Genomic DNA, 14,379 nt, shown 5'->3' on the forward strand with positions numbered 1-14,379 from the left:
AAGGTATGGTAGGATGTGAATACAGTGGAGGTAAACCTAGGCATTTAGTGATGATGAGAGAGATATTGTCTCTAGAAACATTATTGAAACCTGAAAATGTCATAGCATGTGTAGGTGGTGGAACTGAAAGGTTGGATAAGGTATAATGAGCAGGGCTAGAGGCTCTACAGTGAAACAAGCCAATAAACACTAACCAGAACAGCAATGGACAAGGCATATTGACATTAAGGAGAGGCATGCTTAGCCGAGTGATCATAGGGTCCCGTGAGATTCAGACAGCTAGCCGGGCCATAGGTAGCAGCTAGCTGGCGGAAGATGGAGGGAGGTCTGTTTTTAGCCACCTCGTGCGTTTCCGTCTGTAGATTAGTGGGGTTCCGTGTGGTAGGGGGGACCAGTCCAGTTGGCAAAATAGTTATAGTTATAGTGGCCCAAGAAAATTGTCCGATAGACCTATTCAGATAGCAGCCGAAAAGACAGCTAACGATTAGCGGGCCGCAGATGGGCGTTCAGGTTACGTCGCGACGGAGGGGCCAGTTGAATAACTCCCTCGGGCAGATAACGAATGAATGGTATGATGTATGTTACTATAAATCATGATCAACCTTAATATGGCAATTAATCTATTTCAATGTATAATAACGTAGAACAGAAAATGTCCATTATTATCAGAAATGTCATTTAAACCAAGTTACACTTGACTGACACCTCATTGGTTCCAGCAATGAAACATTGCGTCATTTTAAGACACTGTCCAGGGCTGAGGACAACGATGAATGAGCAGTGTCTTTGTATTGTGTCTGTGTTTACTTTTCACCTTCCAGTAAATCAATGAGACAAACTGCACATATTTATCATTGTCATAATCTTTGTGCATTCAGTCACTCTGATGATGATGGATGATGTCACTTCAGTGTTACAGGAAACAGAAGCATCCATAGTAAACGGTAAAGCTGAGTGGTTTATTAAGAGAGGCAGGCTGAATGACATTACATATGACCTATTTAAAGGTAATTATGTGCAGCGTTTATCGTGAATGCAGTCACTGCTGACATGGGACCATTGCCTTTAAATTTCAATCATGCTGTAACGCTGAACTTCCGCGATACGGATTGAATAGAGCCCTATATTTTGGGTTCTGATGGGGTACAACAGTTGAACGAAGCTCATGAGGCATTTAGAAGTTATATTCTTCAAGAGTCAATGGGTATATATAATTAATTTGTAAGTACAAAAATGTATGTAGCAATTAAGGAATAGCTGTGATCACTGGCCTTTAATTTCAGTAGCCGCCAGTCTTTAGGAGGGTCAGGAAACTGACAGTCTCATTCCTCCCAACACAACTTAATGTAGTCATTACATGTCACAGTGAGAGAGCTAGAGAGCATCTCTCTCAGGCCTAACGATAGTATGGATGGCTGAATACAGATGAAAAGAAGGCCTAAAACATGGGAAGCCTCACTAGAGGACGGATATCCCATTCCCATCTCAGCCCAGAGAGGCGTCTTTACCCATTACCCTTCAGAAACCAATTTTAGTCAATTCCAAGTATCCTGGCCAGGAAGCTCTCTAGTCTACAGTGCCTACTGGCTAAACACATATCAAATATGACAGAGAGGGAATAATATGAGGTGCCTGCTTATGAGTCACTGGTGAATCTGTCCATCTTTTCAAATGCTTGATCATGTAATTTCATGTACAAGCTGCTTTTATGAGTCAGCTTTAACTTACAACACTGAGGGCTCGATTCAATCCGTAGCGCTGAAGATCAGCACTATAGCGCGTTTGAAATGTATAGCAATGTTCGCGCATTAGCGGAGACCGCATTCACGGTAAACAAAGTATATGTCGGGTCAATCAGAAATGACCTTTACATTTCGGTTGCGCTATATCGCTGATCTTCCGCGATACGGATTGAATCGAGCCCTGAGTCTTTGCCCTGGATTGGATAGTTGCTTGCCGTTCTAGATAAGACATGTTCTGGCCATGTATAGCACATCGTAGAAAAGTAAATGGCTGAGGGGAACACGTGAGATAGCCACAGATATTCCATGGGTAAACTTTTATTACCATCAAAGTCATGAACTCAGTCAAGGAGTACAGTACAGGGCTTACACATGAGAAACAGTCCGAACCTACAGGTGACCACTGGTCCTGATGAACATTACATCAAAAACAACAGGTACATCAGAAATTGCATGGAGAAATGAACAGATGTGGAATACTACATACAGTGGCACTGAAACAAAGCATTGCTTTAGATTGTGTAACAGTATTTATTTGTGGTCTTAAGAGGATGAACGACACAAAATGGTATATTCACACAACTTATTTCAGATATTCCTGTTAAGCTTTTCGTGGAAATCGAAATGTTTTGACAAAATAAAGACATTGTGTAATGCTATATCTCAATAATGTTTCTGAATATGCATATTAATCAATCAATACCTTTTCGTAGATAGAGATGTGAATAAACAATAGACTGGGGAGCAATAACTTATCTCTGATCCAAAAGAAAAGGAGCAAATTTGATTTGACTTCCTGCATTCTATTGAAAATAATTGCTCCAAATTTTCTTAAATACATATTCCATAAAACTTAGTCCCTTGAAAAGTAACCTGCAGAGGGACCCATAAAACACATGAATATACTGTATAAGTGTGCATTATAGCTACTGTGTACTGTTAATAAAAGCACTGTCTAGCTGTGACAAGGAAGGACGAAGGCTGTATGGAGGATGGCACTGTAAATACAGTACAGAAAGAGGGGACCAAGTCAAGCATGACTAATATGATCTAGGCTCGGCCTTGTTTGACACTGGCCATGTGTTATTGACTGGCCATCTGGATAGGGTATCAACGGTTCTTACAGACTACAGGCTTTTAACTTACAGGTACGTACATGTACTCTAAGGAGGACTGTACTCTATATAGGACACGAAGAGAATAATCACAGTTTCGGCAGCAAGTTGAATATTGCAAAATGTATGGTGATTACAGAGAACTCTTGCAGTACCTTATTATCGACCATACTGAAGGGAGCCAGGCTATAAACCGACAACTATTCTGTTTCATATTATTGTTATGAATATCTTGAAAATAAGTAAACCTGTGAATAAATAGATAAATAAATACATATGTTCGTAAATATTAAAGACGTTTTAACACAATTGCTCTTAATTCTTCTGTTTCCTTTAAGCAACAAAAAAACGTGTCAACAAAGCTGGTGGGGGGCAGAAATGCCTTTTACAGTGGTGCTTTTACACAGAAAAATGTATGTAATACTTTTCCTTGTAGACAAAATTATAAATTATATTTCTTTATAAATGCATCCATGTATTAAGGATGTATAAGAATGAATAAGTCATGTGAAGTGGTGAATCAGAAACAGAATGTAAAACACATTTTAAAGAAATAGAAAAAGTTAATCTAGTCACATAGGATGGATATGTTAGGACAGAGGCCAATTGAGGAAATTCATAAAGATGAGCTACAAAATACCTTCATGTTTTCAATTTAAAGGTCAGTAGCAGGATTAGTATGTTTTTTTTTTAACCAAGTGCTTACAAATGTGAAATTAACAGCGAAAGTTAAGAATACATGCTGTTTTTGTTACTTCTACAAAGGTTTCTATATACAGAGTCTTAACACTGACACAGCCATGTGGTTCTTTCCTAAGCAGAAGGGTAGTATGGCGTGGATGCTGACTTTCACTAACACTGGGACTGCTGCATCCCCCAGTAAACTTACTTACTGCAGCACAACCATAACTACTGATCAGTGTATACAAAAAATAACAAAGAGAGCAATGGTCACCCCCCCCAAAAAATCTATTATTGTGTAGAGGGGGGTGTGAAGGAGGAGTTTTACAGATCATTATGTAAAATCAACACTACAAGAGCAAAGCCAAGCTGTTCATTACCTTATTGACTGCCATGATAATGGAGTGGAATAATATGAGAGTAGGATGGGGGAAAAAGTTCCCAAACATGTCTCATTAAGAGGAAATCAAAGCAGGTTTGGCATAATTACATTACACTTTCATTACAAAAGGCAAAAGTTCAGAGGAAAATATGTAGCTGTTAGCTATAAAGTAAACCCCCCCCCCCCCCCCCCCCCCCCAAAAAAACAACATAATATGGCTAAATCTGGGCTGCATTAGACATAAAAAGCCCCTGTAAGGCCAGAGGGCTGTTTTAAAAAGACAGAATACATATAAAAATGTAGCCAGATAAATTCAACACTCAGGAAAGATAGCATACAGGCTCTGTGAGATGTTACTAACGCTGCAAGTGAGAGATAAACAGAGTCAGTGTCACCATGCTAGCAGCTAATGTACAGTGTGCAGGAAGGAGGATCTCTGGGAGTGAAGGTGGCATAGGAGGGCGGTGGCTGTCTAACCCTGCTCATCCCCAGCTCCAGCTGCCGGTTGGAGGGGAGTTGGGGCCTCTCCGTTACACCGCGACAAAAGATCAACCTCCTCCGGGGCGGGGGACTCCACTGGGGCCTCCGCTGAGCTGGCCTCCTCCTCAGGTGGAGCTGTGACTTCTGCTGCAGCCTGGGGAGTGACATCACATGCCACGGCCTCCATTTCAGCAGGGGGCTCTGTGACAGCAGCAGGCTCCCCCTCAGGAGCTGCAGCAGCGGGGGCTGCAGAGGGGTCACTGGGAGCCTGGGGGTCTGCTGGAGCTGGGGCTGGTTCTCCTGCTGCAGGGCTGGTTGCTACTGCTGGGCCGGTAGTCCCCGAGTCAGCACCCTTCTCTGGCGCTCTCAGTCGCTTCATCATGGTAGTGACCCGCACTGCTTTCTGTGGGAGGCAGTCGCAGTACACACTCAACTCAAGGGGCCTAGTTACTATATATTTTATATATTTTACAGAATATGTTTCTAACTCAAAAGCCTTGTACTTTCACCAATCATTTATCGCATTTCAAATTCTCAAGGCCCATAAAACTTCTATAAAAAATGTGTGATAGATAGTTTCCTTCAATCTCTCCTTCAGTGATGACAAAATAGAACAGATAAAGAGGCTTACCTTCCACTTAGCTTTGGCAAAGTTCTTCTCTATCTGTGCACAGACATTATCCTTAATATTCTTATTTGAGGCTGCATTTCCAGAAATCCTGAGAAGATAAAGAGGGAAAAGGTAACTTCACTATAGGTTTCCACCCAAACTTTTTATGTGGGTAAAGTACGTTGGATAAAAAATATCACGACAAGCCTGATGAAAACAGCAAATTTGTTTCCAAATGTCGACAAAACAAAATACGCTAGACAAGCTGGGATCTTTTTGTGCTGATAAAATGAAGTATGTGCAAAATGGCAGTAAAACCCATTATATCAAAGTAAACTTGGAGTCACAGGATGAAATGTTGTGTGGTCCTCCCACTACGACTCGGGAAAGCATGCAGATTAAATCAATTATGAGGAACTTCACAGGGTGGTGAACGTGCACCGTGATGAGCTTGATGCTCCTTTCCAATAAGGGTCTTATTCTGGTGACATCATGATCAATGCTTGGCTGCCGTAATCGTACTCTTATCCATTAAAATCTCATCATGTAAGTAGCATAGTACATTTTCTACTTAACAACTGCACTGTTGGTTAGAGCCTGTAAGTAAGCATTTCACTGTTAGGTCTACACCTGTTATATTCGGCGCTCGTGACAAATAAACTTTGATTTGATATCCACACTGTATCTGTGAGCTGTTGGCTAGAGCAATTGTGCCAAGACCAGTAACCAGAGTGGGCACATTAGCTTTATAACAACTTTCATTGTGACAAAAACATTATTAGAGTTGAAAATGTGATGGAAACCCATTCAACTTGTAATTTTTATTCCGTATATAGGAATTTAACTGCAAAAGTAATTTTTATGTGCACTATGTCATCACGCACAGCCTTTCATCTGCAAAAAGTCAATTTGATGGAAACACATCTCTGGTGGGAGAAAAAAAATTGCTGATTTTTGAATATTCGCATGCAAATGTGAGGGAAACCAAGCTAGTAACAGCTCAGCAGATGGAGATGAGTATTACTAATGAAACAGCATCTATAACAACTATGAATCATCATGGCTCCAACCAACATAATGACATTGTCAAATTTGACTGGTCATTTAAGAACACACTATACCCTTATCATGAACACATCATTCTCTAAATTCATCTGGTTGATTTTCACTTTGGTCATCCAGTATATCTCCACAGTACTGTGGTCATCCAGTATATCTCCATAGTACTGTGGTCATCTGGTATATCTCCACAGTACTGTGGTAATCCAGTATATCTCCATAGTACTGTGGTCATCCGGTATATCTCCATAGTACTGTGGTCATCCAGTATATCTCCATAGTACTGTGATCATCCAGTATATCTCCATAGTACTGTGGTCATCCAGTATATCTCCATAGTACTGTGGTCATCCAGTATATCTCCACAGTACTGTGGTCATCTGGTATATCTCCATAGTACTGTGGTCATCTGGTATATCTCCATAGTACTGTGGTCATCTGGTATATCTCCATAGTACTGTGGTCATCCAGTATATCTCCACGGTACTGTGGTCATCCAGTATATCTCCATAGTACTGTGGTCATCCAGTATATCTCCATAGTACTGTGGTCATCTGGTATATCTCCACAGTACTGTGGTAATCCAGTATATCTCCATAGTACTGTGGTCATCCGGTATATCTCCATAGTACTGTGGTCATCCAGTATATCTCCATAGTACTGTGGTCATCCAGTATATCTCCATAGTACTGTGGTCATCCAGTATATCTCCACAGTACTGTGGTCATCCAGTATATCTCCACAGTACTGTGGTCATCTGGTATATTTCCATAGTACTGTGGTCATCTGGTATATCTCCATAGTACTGTGGTCATCTGGTATATCTCCATAGTACTGTGGTCATCCGGTATATCTCCATAGTACTGTGGTCATCCAGTATATCTCCACGGTACTGTGGTCATCCAGTATATCTCCATAGTACTGTGGTCACCCGGTATATCTCCATAGTACTGTGGTCATCTGGTATATCTCCATAGTACTGTGGTCATCTGGTATATCTCCATAGTACTGTGGTCATCCGGTATATCTCCATAGTACTGTGGTCATCTGGTATGTCTCCATAGTACTGTGGTCATCTGGTATATCTCCATAGTACTGTGGTCATCCGGTATATCTCCATAGTACTGTGGTCATCCAGTATATCTCCATAGTACTGTGGTCATCCGGTATATCTCCATAGTACTGTGGTCATCCGGTATATCTCCATAGTACTGTGGTCATCCGGTATATCTCCATAGTACTGTGGTCATCTGGTATATCGCCATAGTACTGTGGTCACCCGGTATATCTCCATAGTACTGTGGTCATCTGGTATATCTCCATAGTACTGTGGTCATCTGGTATATCTCCATAGTACTGTGGTCATCCGGTATATCTCCATAGTACTGTGGTCATCTGGTATGTCTCCATAGTACTGTGGTCATCTGGTATATCTCCATAGTACTGTGGTCATCCGGTATATCTCCATAGTACTGTGGTCATCGGAATATCGCCATAGTACTGTGGTCATCCGGTATATCACCATAGTACTGTGGTCATCCGGTATATCTCCATAGTACTGTGGTCATCTGGTATGTCTCCATAGTACTGTGGTCATCTGGTATATCTCCATAGTACTGTGGTCATCCGGTATATCTCCATAGTACTGTGGTCATCGGAATATCGCCATAGTACTGTGGTCATCCGGTATATCGCCATAGTACTGTGGTCATCCGGTATATCTCCATAGTACTGTGGTCTTCTGTTATATCTCTAACAGTAGGCTACTGTGTTAATAATGTCTATTTTCCATACCACTCATGGTTGATGGCCTCCTGAGCAGTCAGTCTCTGATCCTGGTCTACCTCCATCATACGGGTTACCAGGCCCTTTGCTGAAACAAAATAAAAGCAATCTCAACAAACAGCAGTTACTACTCCTGATGGAATCAGAGAACAAAAAGGATACTTTTTTACATGAAGAAGTAAACAGATGATATCCTCCCTTTTGAATTGCTGTTTACCCAGTAAACAGTCATTCACCCAGTCTCCTGTCACTTCATCTTAAATTTACCTGACTCTGAGATGTCGTCCCAGTATGGAGAGTCAAACTCATAGTCCCCAGCCAAGATCTTCCTGAACAGGTTCTTGTCGTGGTTTTCATAGTCGTCATCATCAGTTTCATCATAGAAAGGAGGGTTGCCTGAAAGCCTGAGGGCCACAAGACAAAAGGAGCTCTTTATCAGCTTGTATTGTCATACCATGTGCATAAATGTAATGTAAAGATATGATTTATTGCAATGGGTAATACCCTATAAATAAGATTCTCTGACTAGTTTTGAGCATAGCATGTGGATTACAGTGATGGTCTCTTTCAGTAAAGTATTCCTGTTGCCCTTCTGTATTATTTCTAATCCCCAGTCCTCTGAGCAGACTCACAGCCAACCCCTCTTGCAGTAGTACAGTATATGGGACCCTGTGCCGATAATTAAACCACTCACAGGATGTACATGATGACACCCAGGGCCCAGCAGTCCACTGGCATGCCGTATCTCTGTCTCCCAACCACCTCTGGTGCTGCAGGGACACAAACACAGTTAAGAATTATTTATTGATGTTTCTCTCACAAATGCTTTTCTGCACTCCCATAAACTACTCCCCAAAACCAAATCTTGAAGATACCCTGCTCCTTCCCCAGTCCTTAACCAGGTACTAATCCCTCCCCCTCTCCTCCCCCAGTCCTTACCCAGGTACTAAAAACTCCCCCTCTCCTCCCCCAGTCCTTACCCAGGTACTAATCCCTTCCCTGCTCCTCCCCCAGTCCTTACCCAGGTACTAATCCCTTCCCTGCTCCTCCCCCAGTCCTTACCCAGGTACTAATCCCTCCCCCTCTCCTCCCCCAGTCCTTACCCAGGTACTAATCCCTCCCCCGCTCCTTCCTCAGTCCTTACCCAGGTACTAATCCCTTCCTCGCTCCCCCCCCAGTCCTTAACCAGGTACTAATCCCTCCCCCTCTCCTCCCCCAGTCCTTACCCAGGTACTAATCCCTCCCCCTCTCCTCCCCAGTCCTTAACCAGGTACTAATCCCTCCCCCTCTCCTCCCCCAGTCCTTACCCAGGTACTAATCCCTCCCCCGCTCCTTCCTCAGTCCTTACCCAGGTACTAATCCCTTCCTCGCTCCCCCCCCAGTCCTTAACCAGGTACTAATCCCTCCCCCTCTCCTCCCCCAGTCCTTACCCAGGTACTAATCCCTTCCTCGCTCCCCCCCAGTCCTTAACCAGGTACTAATCCCTCCCCCTCTCCTCCCCCAGTCCTTACCCAGGTACGAATCTCTCCCCAGCTCCTTCCCCAGTCCTTCCTCAAGTACTAATCCCTCCTCCAATCCTTCCCCAGCCCTGACCCAAGTACTAATCCCTTCCTCAGTCCTTACCCAGGTACTCTGGGGTTCCACAAGGGTCTTTGATTAGCCCGGTCTCCAGCTTGGCCAGGTGGAAGTCACTGATTACTATTTTGGAGTGCTTCAGGCGGTTAAAGTACACCAAGTTCTCCAGCTGAGAAAAGGAACAGGACGATAGCTAAAGTTTGCCAAAGTTTTGCTAAAGTAATCTCATTCAAACATATAGGCTTAGAGCAGACTTCATCACTGTTTAAGGTAGATATTGAAGCAGTCAAACACTTCAGTGTCACACAAGTGCCTAAAAATGGCAGTCCAATTTGTTTTGTTCAAACAAAGCAAGACCACTGAGTCAATCTTATCAAGTATATTTGCATAATAAATGTGCCTTTTCAAAGATGTTTTCCATATATACAGTGCCTTCAGAAAGTATTCATGCCCCTTATTCCACATTTTGTTGTGTTAAAGCCTGAATTCAAAATGTATAAAAAAAAATGTCTCACCAATCCACAGTGAGGGAAAAAAGCATTTTATCCCCTGCTGATTTTGTACGTTTGCCCACTGACAAAGAAATGATCAGTCTATAATTTTAATGGTAGGTTTATTTGAACAGTGAGAGACAGAATAACAACAAAAAAATCCAGAAAAATGCATGTCAAAAGTGTTATAAAATGATTTGCATTTTAATGAGGGAAATAAGTATTTGACCCCCTCTCAATCAGAAAGATTTCTGGCTGCCAGGTGTCTTTTATACAGGTAATGAGCTGAGATTAGGAGCACACTCTTAAAGCGAGTGCTCCTAATCTCAGCTTGTTACCTGTATAAAAGACATCTGTCCACAGAAGCAATCAATCAATCAGATTCCAAACTCTCCACCATGGCCAAGACCAAAGAGCTCTCCAAGGATGTCAGGGACAAGATTGTAGACCTACACAAGGCTGGAATGGGCTACAAGACCATCGCAAAGCAGCTTGGTGAGAAGGTGACAACAGTTGGTGTGATTATTCGCAAATGGAAGAAACACAAAAGAACTGTCAATCTCCCTCGGCCTGGGGCTCCATGCAAGATCTCACCTCGTGGAGTTGCAATGATCATGAGAAGGAGAGGAATCAGCCCAGAACTACACGGGAGGATCTTGTCAATGATCTCAAGGCACCTGGGACCATAGTCACCAAGAAAACAATTGGTAACACACTACGCCGTGAAGGACTGAAAACCTGCAGCGCCCGCAAGGTCCCCCTGCTCAAGAAAGCACATATACATGCCCGTCTGAAGTTTGCCAATGAACATCTGAATGATTCAGAGGACAACTGGGTGAAAGTGTTGTGGTCAGATAAGACCAAAATGGAGCTCTTTGGCATCAACTCAACTTGCCGTGTTTGGAGGAGGAGGAATGCTGCCTATGACCCCAAGAACACCATCCCCACCGTCAAACATGGAGGTGGAAACATTACGCTTTGGGGGTGTTTTTCTGCTAAGGGGACAGGACAGCTTTACCGCATCAAAGGGATGATGGACGGGGCCATGTACCATCAAATCTTGGGTGAGAACCTCCTTCCCTCAGCAGGGCATTGAAAATGGGTCATGGATGGGTATTCCAGCATGACAATGACCCAAAACACACGGCCAAGGCAACAAAGGAGTGGCTCAAGAAGAAGCACATTAAGGTCCTGGAGTGGCCTAGCCAGTCTCTAGACCTTAATCCCATAGACAATCTGTGGAGGGCGCTGAAGGTTCGAGTTGCCAAACGTCAGCCTCGAAACTTTAATGACTTGGAGAAGATCTGCAAAGAGGAGTGGGACAAAATCCCTCCTGAGATGTGTGCAAACCTGGTGGCCCACTACAAGAAACGTCTGACCTCTGTGATTGCCAACAAGGGTTTTGCCACCAAGTACTAAGTCATGTTTTGCAGAGGGGTGAAATACTTATTTCCCTCATTAAAATGCAAATCATTTTATAACATTTTTGACATGTGTTTTTCTGGATTTTTTTGTTGTTATTCTGTCTCTCACTGTTCAAATAAACCTACCATTAAAATTATAGACTGATCATTTCTTTGTCAGTGGGCAAATGTACAAAATCAGCAGGGGATCAAATACTTTTTTCCCTCACTGTACACACAATAGCCCATAATGACAAAGTGAAAACATGTTTTTAGAAATGTTTACATAAGTATTTGCAACCCTGAGTGTAACGCCCTGGCCATAGAGAGGGGTTTTTGTTCTTTATTTTGGTTAGGCCAGGGTGTTACATTGGGTGGGCGTTCTATGTTCCTTTTTCTATGTTTTTGTATTTCTTTGTTTTGGGCCGTGTGTGTGTGTGGCTCCCAATCAGGCACAGCTGAAGCTCGTTGCTGCTGATTGGGAGTCACACATAAGGAGCATGTTTTTCCTTTGGGTTTGTGGGTAATTGTTTCTGTCAGTGTTTTGTACCAGACAGGACTGTTTGCTGTCGGTTTACTCTTTTCTTGTTTTGTATAGTGTTCACGTTGTTTATATTAAATTATAATAATGAACACTAACTCCGCTGCACCTTGGTCCACTTCTTCAGACGACAGCCGTTACAGAATTACCCACCACCAAGGGACCAAGCAGCGGAAGAGGGAGGTCCGGGCAATGGAGGAGACGCCGGCCAGCAGACGGGGTCGCTGGCGTCGGTCGAGGAAACCCGGAAGACACCCCCAAGAAAATTTTTTGGGGGGGCTAATGGGGTGGTCCGGAAGGGCAGAGGAGGAGCCCAGACCACTGCTCTCGTGGGGGATGACGGCAGAGGAGGAGATACAGATGAGGTGGTTTATTGAGGACCTGCTGAAGGAAGATCTGGAGGAGGAGCCATGGGAGGCGGAGTTGCGCGCTGTGTCGCCAGTGCGTCCGCACAGCCCGGTGCGTCCGGTGGACATGCCCAGCACATGCCGTGCTAGGAAGGGCATCCAGCCAGGACGAGTGGCAAAACCGGCTCCACGCTTCAGTTCACCAGTGCGTGTTCACAGTCCTGTCTGGCCCGTCCCTGCTCCCCGCACCAAGCCCAAGGTGCGTGTCCACAGTCCTGTCCGGCCCGTCCCTGCTCCCCGCACCAAGCCCAAGGTGCGTGTCCCCAGCCCTGCCAGTCAGCAGTCTTCAGAGCTGCCCGCCAGTCAACAGTCGTCGGAGCTGCCCGCCAGTCAACAGTCGTCGGAGCTGCCCGCCAGTCAACAGTCGTCGGAGCTGCCCGCCAGTCAACAGTCGTCGGAGCTGCCCGCCAGTCAACAGTCGTCAGAGCTGCCCGCCAGTCAACAGTCGTCAGAGCTGCCCGCCAGTCAACAGTCGTCAGAGCTGCCCGCCAGTCAACAGTCGTCAGAGCTGCCCGCCAGTCAACAGTCGTCAGAGCTGCCCGCCAGTCAACAGTCGTCAGAGCTGCCCGCCAGTCAACAGTCGTCAGAGCTGCCCGCCAGTCAACAGTCGTCAGAGCTGCCCGCCAGTCAACAGTCGTCAGAGCTGCCCGCCAGTCAACAGTCGCCAGAGCTGCCCGCCAGTCAACAGTCGCCAGAGAGGTCAGACTGCGCTGAACTGCCGGAGTGGCCAGACTGCGCTGAACTGCCGGAGTGGCCAGACTGCGCTGAACTGCCGGAGTGGCCAGACTGCGCTGAACTGCCGGAGTGGCCAGACTGCGCTGAACTGCCGGAGTGGCCAGACTGCGCTGAACTGCCGGAGTGGCCAGACTGCCCCGAACTGCCGGAGTGGCCAGACTGCCCCGAACTGCCGGAGTGGCCAGACTGCCCCGAACTGCCGGAGTGGCCAGACTGCCCCGAACTGCCGGAGTGGCCAGACTGCCCCGAACTGCCGGAGTGGCCAGACTGCCCCGAACTGCCGGAGTGGCCAGACTGCCCCGAACTGCCGGAGTGGCCAGACTGCCCCGAACTGCCAGAGTGGCCAGGGACGCCCGCCAGCCCGGTGAGTCCTGTGCCTACGCCTAGGGACAGGCCTCTGTCATGTCTCCCCAGCCTGGTGAATCCTGGGTCAGTGCCGTCGGAGCAGCCAGGGTCGCCCGCCAGCCGGGCGCAACCATCGCCGCCCGCCAGCCGGGCGCAGCCAGGGTCGCCCGCCAGCCGGGCGCAGCCAGGGTCGCCCGCCAGCCGGGCGCAACCATCGCCGGCCGCCAGCCGGGCGCAACCATCACCGGCCGCCAGCCGGGCGCAACCATCGCCGCCCGCCAGCCGGGCGCAGTCAGCGTCGCCCACCAGATCTTCGGTGCGGCCAGGTGCGCCACCTAAGAGGGCGACGTCAAGGGTGGAGCAGAGGCCACGTCCCGCACCTGAGCCGCCGCCGTAAGAAGGCCCACCCGGACCCTCCCCTTCAGAGTCAGGTTTTGCGGCCGGAGTCCGCACCTTTGGGGGGGGTACTGTAACGCCCTGGCCATAGAGAGGGGTTTTTGTTCTTTATTTTGGTTAGGCCAGGGTGTTACATTGGGTGGGCGTTCTATGTTCCTTTTTCTATGTTTTTGTATTTCTTTGTTTTGGGCCGTGTGTGTGTGTGTGTGTGTGGCTCCCAATCAGGCACAGCTGAAGCTCGTTGCTGCTGATTGGGAGTCACACATAAGGAGCATGTTTTTCCTTTGGGTTTGTGGGTAATTGTTTCTGTCAGTGTTTTGTACCAGACAGGACTGTTTGCTGTCGGTTTACTCTTTTCTTGTTTTGTATAGTGTTCACATTGTTTATATTAAATTATAATAATGAACACTAACTCCGCTGCACCTTGGTCCACTTCTTCAGACGACAGCCGTTACACTGAGACAAGAATGTTAGAATCACATTTGGCAGCGATTACAGCTGTTAGTCTTTCTGGGTAAGTCTCTAAGAGCTTGCACACCTGGATTGTACAATATTTGCCCATTCATCTTTTCAAAATTCTTCCAGCTCTGTAAAATTGGTTATTGCTAGACAACTATTGTTAAGTCTTGCCA

At 45.8% G+C, this 14,379-nt stretch overlaps 1 protein-coding gene across 1 annotated transcript in view; it reads right to left on the bottom strand.

The window, feature by feature from the left end:
- Window positions 1-4,142: 4,142 nt before the first annotated feature.
- Window positions 4,143-14,379, bottom strand: part of LOC115207568 (caM kinase-like vesicle-associated protein) — a 99,498-nt gene continuing 89,261 nt past the window's right edge. The window contains exons 6-11 of the mRNA XM_029774773.1: window positions 9,478-9,598; window positions 8,549-8,624; window positions 8,122-8,258; window positions 7,864-7,942; window positions 5,032-5,119; window positions 4,143-4,803 (exon numbers count right to left, since the gene is read on the bottom strand). Of these exons, the coding sequence (XP_029630633.1) occupies window positions 4,393-4,803; window positions 5,032-5,119; window positions 7,864-7,942; window positions 8,122-8,258; window positions 8,549-8,624; window positions 9,478-9,598 (912 nt within the window). The 3' untranslated portion in view covers window positions 4,143-4,392. The remainder of the gene's footprint in view (window positions 4,804-5,031; window positions 5,120-7,863; window positions 7,943-8,121; window positions 8,259-8,548; window positions 8,625-9,477; window positions 9,599-14,379) is intronic.

This window comes from Salmo trutta, chromosome 14 (genome assembly GCF_901001165.1).
Source record: "Salmo trutta chromosome 14, fSalTru1.1, whole genome shotgun sequence".
NCBI classification, from domain to species: domain Eukaryota; kingdom Metazoa; phylum Chordata; class Actinopteri; order Salmoniformes; family Salmonidae; genus Salmo; species Salmo trutta.